The sequence below is a fragment of the Vigna unguiculata genome, chromosome 9 (genome assembly GCF_004118075.2).
Source record: "Vigna unguiculata cultivar IT97K-499-35 chromosome 9, ASM411807v1, whole genome shotgun sequence".
Taxonomy (NCBI): Eukaryota; Viridiplantae; Streptophyta; class Magnoliopsida; order Fabales; family Fabaceae; genus Vigna; species Vigna unguiculata.
In genome coordinates this window covers 18352146-18359297 of record NC_040287.1, presented here as the reverse complement: position 1 = coordinate 18359297, position 7152 = coordinate 18352146, and the positions used below count along the sequence as shown (strand labels likewise).

General features: G+C 31.0%; 1 protein-coding gene across 1 annotated transcript; it reads right to left on the bottom strand.

The window, feature by feature from the left end:
- Nucleotides 1-4147, bottom strand: LOC114162198 (omega-hydroxypalmitate O-feruloyl transferase-like). Its single transcript, XM_028046007.1, has 3 exons — nucleotides 4063-4147; nucleotides 2946-3398; nucleotides 1-1032 (listed from the first exon to the last, which is right to left on the bottom strand). The coding sequence occupies exons 2-3, from the start codon at nucleotides 3381-3383 to the stop codon at nucleotides 169-171; spliced, it is 1302 nt and encodes a 433-aa protein (XP_027901808.1). The 5' UTR covers nucleotides 3384-3398; nucleotides 4063-4147; the 3' UTR covers nucleotides 1-168.
- Nucleotides 4148-7152: the final 3005 nt, after the last annotated feature.

Genomic DNA, 7152 nt, shown 5'->3' with positions numbered 1-7152 from the left:
TTGATTCAATATACTTACTACCAACTTCATTTTAAGAAAATTTGTGGGTGTACACACAAATGTCTTTATTACAAATTTGAGGACATGCATACTTACTACCAGATTTTTTTATTAGGGTTTCTTTTTAATCCGACCAATAGTAAACCTATGCGAACCTACTACATGATCTCACACCTGCATCACCAAGTCTTCAAAAATTTCCATGGCAGACTTGGGCAAACCCAGAAGAACATTTACGTTTTTCCTTTCTTGACCATGAGATAAAAACAAAATGACTTCTTTCTCTGGCAGGGTGACAGGACCAGAACATAGAGGTTCACCCCAGCCAAAATCTGTGGTGTGGAAAGACAACTTAGTCCAAGTTGTGATCAAAAGTGTGGCTGTTAGAGATGGCCTAGCTCGTGTGACTTCAAAATAGTCAATGGCAGATCTCATGTAATTATCAGTGACCATGTCAATTGCCTTGCGAACCAATCCCACGGAATATGACAAAGGGTTCTTCAATAACTCCCCAGCCTCACACAACGAATTTGTCAACACAATAGCATTGCCAAAGTACCCTTCTGGTATTGGGGGAACGAATCTTGACCTTCCATCAACTGCAAAGAGAAGCTTTGTTTGTTGCTCAGGTTGCATCCTTAATGCTGCAGTTCGAGCTCTCCATACAAACGCTGAGAGCGCTTCAAAAGTTGAGCACTTGCTCAAAACTCCGTCTTCTGTGACCTTTTTCTTCAGTAGATCGATCTTCTCAGGATCGAAGAAGAAGGATCTGTAGAGCATGTTTTCTTCCTCGTAAAGCTTTCTAGTGTTTGACACATCTTCTATTTCGGCAAATTCGTTGTGTTTGAACTCTACTTTGGGAGGATCACGTGCTTTGATTATGGTTCGATCAAGAAATGGTGGGATTTTTAAGTCTAAACCTCGAGCTGTCTCACTCCATGCATTCACAAACTCCATGGCACATAGTCCATCTTTCATGCAGTGGTTCATGCAAAGCCCCAAAGTAAAACCTCCGCATTTGAACTTTGTCACCTGCAACTTACAATATTTAGCATCTCTTACATAAATATCATTATCTGAGTAAATAACAGAAATAAAAAGAATCTCCCCTTTTACTATAATTGAAGGAAAGATAAAAAAAAATAAAATTGAGCTATCATTAATCTTATCACTTATTATGAATAATGCAACAACTTACTATTAAATGAGCTCGTTAGAATAAGAACAAGGTTCTTGATGTCAAGAAAAAAAAATTAAAAAGGAATTTTGCCTCATTATAATTAAATAAAAAATGTCATATTCCTTTTTTTTTAATCCAATTATAAAAAACGAACACTAGCTTTTCTTTTGGAAACGATGAATTCTTAATATGTAGAAATCCTAATTTAAGTATTTCTGTATGAACAATGATATTTTTTGACTACTAAATTTTGACAACTTTCTTTTACAACATGATGTGTCATCTATAAGTGGTTTTAGAAGATTGAAAATGAGATAAAGAAAAAATGAAAAACTACTTGGAAAATGTCACCTAAAGAAATTAGTAGTAAAAAATTATTTTCCTTTCTGTATAATTCTCCTTGTAAGTGCTCAATACATTTTTATACTTAGTATCCAGACAATCTTCTATCAATTGACAACTTCAGTGCGTAATATGCTTCTTACTTTTTGAAGTTTATTGTTATTTTTCTTTTACGGTGGTTATCTTTTCATTTTAAAGAAAAAGAAAAGGTAGAATATCGAATCGTATGATTTTCATTTTATTTACATATTCTTTGTATTTGAGTTGTTCAATTTAGTTTAGCTTTTTGTAGATTTTTTTTTATCAATGGTCAATCTTAGGATTGATAATGAGTCTTATCCTTTTAAAAAAAATCCACTTTAATATTCATCAGCTTAGATTTTTTATACCCACAAATATTTATGACACTCATATATGCTTTTAAAAAATAATTAAATGAATTATTTGAAACCAAAGTTTCAAAATATAAATTCAAATAAAAATGTAATCTTAAAATATAATTCAAATAAAATTATATAATAAAATATTTGTACAAATAATTTAATATTTATAAAGATAAATTTAAATAAATTGAATTCCAAAATATATATATATATATATATATGTATATATATATATTAAAAAATTAATCGTATTAATGAAAACCGTAATTTCATACATTTAAGTAAAAAATATAAATCTATACAATCAAATTTTCAATAAAGCAGTCATAATGGGTTGGAATCCGCGAGCCAACCTGAACCCATGATGGATCGGACCGGGTTAGATCGAAATTTTTTTATAAATTTTAATATAGGTTAATTTTTGACTCAGCTTACCTAGAATACAGCTCACCACGGGTTGAGTTGACTCACCAACCCACAAATAAAAGATCACATAAGTGCTTTTATTATGTTGAGCTTTGCATTTAGGTCAAGTTAGGTTATTTTTTTTAGCCAACACAATGGTATTTTTGTGATTTTGGTTTGTAGGTGAAGTTTAACATCCTTTTGGATTGCATTTGGATTCTCTTGAAGTTTATTTAAATTTTAATCAAAATTATAATTTAGTTTTTTTTATATTGAAGAAAAAAATTATATTTTTTTTAATTAAGTGAATGAGTTAACATGTTTAACTCATCGACCTATGGTGGGTTAGACCAGATTCGAATTTTTTTAACTCACAAATAAGTAAGTTGAATTGGATTAACTCACTAAGTGACCAACTCGTATAGGTGAAGTTGAGCCGTGTCAGGTTACATGAGTGCTGTTCACACAAAACTCTAGTAATTATATATGTATATCCTATTTTCTTCATTTCGTTTGTATTTGATGGTTTTTCTTATATTTCTTTTTTATATATTTCCAATCACATTTATGAGTTTCTCTTCATTTTATTTCCCATTCATGATATGTATTTGTCATAGAGGCAACGTATAACAAACCTGAACAGTCATAAGAGGCATCTCAAGAATGTTTCGAGCACCAGGAACATTGTAAACCAGTTTCCCAAGAGTATGAGGGTCTGGTTTTGTCAAGTCTCCTATCTCATCGATGTCAGAGTTTGCTTCAGCCTCAACAAACAATGCACCCTCACCAGGATTACGCACTATCAACTTCCCTTCCGAGCTTATCGACAGCGTGCCTGCCATGGGGTAATAAGGGACAAGAATCTTCGACAAGGAATCTTTGATAACTTGTGCAGCATCCTCGTTTCCTCTGGAAGCAGATTTGAAGCAGTACACCGTGCGCACTGGAACAGCAATGTTCTGGTCAAGGTTTGAAAGAAAGTAGGGTCCATTATCTGTTTCCTCTGCAGGCTGAACTCGCGTTGGTTCTCCTTGCTTTATGTTCAGTTCAGTTCCAGACTCCGTTTTGGCCATCACGTATCACTTAACCTTTCAACAGCCACGATTACATGAATACAGAGAGATTGCTTCTGGCAACGTTTATATATATATATATATATATATATATATATATATATATATATATATATATATATATATATATATATATATATATATATATATATATATGATGAAACCATGATAATTCAATTCTAGCTGATGAAAATTGTTGGCAAATTTCTTAAAAAAACTCTAGTTAAGAAGAAATTGCGGAATAATTTTACATATTGCTCTTGTAATTCTTATGTGACATTCAAAGTTTTAATTAATCTGAAACAATAACAGTCGATTAGGAGTTATATATGTAAATTATTCAGAATTATAATAATGATTTCCTAGTTAACACCTAGAAAGAAAAAGAAATAGTGACGGGATATGTTTTCTGATATAATCGGATACGAAAAAAGTAATAAAGAAAGAAAGAAAAAAGATTTTTTTATTTTTTTTCTTTCTATCAGTTCAGTGTTCTCAGTATACTTTCAAATCTATAAATTATATCCTTCATTGTACTAATGAAAAATAAATCTAAAGTGACTAATTTGAAACATACAATCAAGACTGAAAGTATGTGAAAGAAATAGTACACGGGAAAACACTATAATGACAAATAATATGAGAAAAATAAGGAAGACGCACTGAGGCTTTTACTTACCTAAACAATGTTTAGCACGAGAAGTGTTGAGGAGAGAAAGATGAGTGAGGGTGTCTGATAGCACGCACATATTGGGTTGGAGAAGTTATATAGAATGAAGTGAGCTAAAAGTTTTGACAACCATTTCGTTTGGTTAACAAAATGTACCAACTTGATAGGGACAGATTAATTACCTTGATTATTTTCGTCTAATTTATAGGTGCAAATTAATGCATGCACAAAGGTTACAAAGGTTGAGCTATAGCAGGTAGAAAACCAAATGAAATCATTTTTTGACTACTAAATTTTGACAATTTTTTCTTATAACTTTACGTGTCATTTTTTAAGTACTCCATCTTTGTATTTTTTTACTCTTAATATTCCAAAACCACTTATAAAATATCATCTCATGTTATAAAAAAGGTTGTCAAAATTTAGTAATTGAAATATCATTCTCCAACACCAAATTCACACCAGACACACAGAAAGGGATGATTTATTAAGGACCTTTGGTTGGTGGAATCGGTGCTTGACGCTTGCAAACTCAAATATAATGCTGTTATTTCAAAATAAAAAGAAAAGAAAAATCCTTATTTTATGGTAATCCCAACTTATAACTATAACCAATTAAAATATCTCTCTATATAAAATAGAAAATAGATTAGTATATATGTATACACAATATCTTTTATATAATGGAACACTAGTTAGTTGTTCTTTTCTAAGATTTATGGGTACCGATTAAATTTCACTTTAATATTAAAATTTAGAGATGTCAAAATAGGTTTTAACTGGTTTGAGGCGAATTGTAGGTGGATTGACTCATGTTTTTCATTTCATGAGTTGCTTAAAATATTATTTAAATATTTGAATTTTTAAAAATAAATCAATAAATTTTTTTTATATGGGTTGGTGAGCTAACCCACTTAATCCAGGTTGCAAAATTTCTGACTCACCATAAAGTGAGTCGTGTTAGGTTCTCTCATTCTCAATTCAACTTGTGGTGAGTCAACCTGTGTGAGCCGAGTTGGCTCAATTTGACATCTCTATTAAAATCTAATTGGAGTTTTTCAATTTATTTGTTATGAATCTTCTTTTTTTTTCTTCACAATAGTAATTTTCATGTTTGTTTTAAAAATTGTTTTTAATGCTTTCTTTTTGGAGTTTTATTTTATCAATAATAAAGAATACTAATGAAGAACCCCTGGAATGTTCAAATCATTTTACAAAATCTTGCATAATAAGTTCCTTATGATTGAGCTTTTTCTTGACTAATTGCATTCTTTTGGGTTAACTTTAGTGGTTAATTATTAGTTTTTAGATTAGATTTAGGTTAGAGAGCATTTTGTATTAGTTTTACAAATCTAGCTTAATTTGAGGTTTTTAACACGTTTTTAGTATTAGTTTTAGAAGTAGTTTAGGTTACTAGATTTTTAGTCTTGATATTAGTTTCTTCGTTTAAATTCGGTTTTAGAGTCATAATTAGTTTAGATTTTGCTTACTATATAACTTAATCATCTAATTAAATATTAGTTAGTGTGCACTACAAAAAAAAATTATTTTACTAAAGAAATTAATAAGAAAAATTATTTATAATTAATTCTTTGTTATTTTGTGAAAAACTAGTGAATAAATAAAATTATAATTGATTCATAATAAAATAATTATAAATTTATCAGAACATACATTTATAGGTAATTTTTCATTAATTTATGACAAAATAACAAATAAATAAAATTATAACTATTTCGTAACAAAATAATTTAAAATTTATTAGAATATATATCTGTAGCTAATATCTGACCGATATAAAAAGAAAATAGGGAGAAAATAACATTGCAATTTTTTCATAACAAAATAACTGCATATCTTCCCAAACTCTTTCACCCAAAAAGCCGGCACCGACGACGATCAACGCAAAACACACCAAAACAAAGAGACATCAAAAAGTATGAAAACTTTCAAATGTTACGTCGTTAAAAACTTTTCTGCTTCCAGTGGGTAAGCCCTCTCCGACGACAATGAACACAATAGTAGCACGGCAAAACAGTTCCAGATTGTTACAAGCAACCCTGCTAAAAAAAAATCAAACCTTTGAAATGCTAAGACAGAAGAAAACAAAATGCTACTACAAGGAAAGATGCGAAGAAACCTCTGTATTGTGGGAAACAATATCTGACGCCCTAATCTGTCACTTTCTTTCAAACATTCAAAGCATACATTTGGTTGCTTTTGGTTGTGGTAAACAACACTTGGAGAAGAAGAACGGCGGAGCACTTCGCGAAGAAGAAGGAGGGAAACCGTAGTTTTGGCTATCCTCTTATTCTCATTTCACTTAACCGCCTATTTCTTTTACACATGCGTTCACCTTCACTTGCCATGTTGTAGTAGTTAAAACAAATTAAAAAATAAAAAAACTTGTGCCAATCAGTTGACACGTAGGCGAGTAAGAAAAGGGTACAAGATAGAAGGTCATTCTATCATTATGCTTTTTTAAATTTTCAAAACTTTCGATGTCTTCTTCCTACCCTCTTCTTTCACATTCCAGAACCTTCATTTCTTTAAGGGTTTCATCTTTTCGTTATGTAAATCAGAATAATTCAGCCTTGGACTATCTTTGTTGTCTTCTACTTTTCGTTTACTTCGTCTGAGACTTTTTTTCTTCCCCATTTGTGTTTTCGAAAGCAACATTTTCAACCTCGACACCATCTTCAACCTCATAGATGCTCTCAGGCGTAATCTGACGGTCGTTGTGAAGACTAGCACGGTCTCCATCGTTGTGGAGGTTGCACTGATCTGATCGACGTGAATGATGGCTCTGCATCTCGAGCAGGTGCGCATGTGGTGGAATAGTAGGGAATCGAACCTCTATTTATATTTTGATCCTCCAACGGTACATATATTTTTATCATTTTTCCTTTACGAGCTCACTTCTGTCGTTGATTGAATTATGTATTTTTGTTTATAGTCTCGTGAAGATCTTAATTTTGTTAGATACTCGAGGAGGTGTTAATTATGTCGTTTAATTTAAAAAAAATTATGTTAAAGTTTACAATAGGTTGTATGCTTAAATAGATGTATAATTATTGCATGAAAAATGTGTAACTCTGG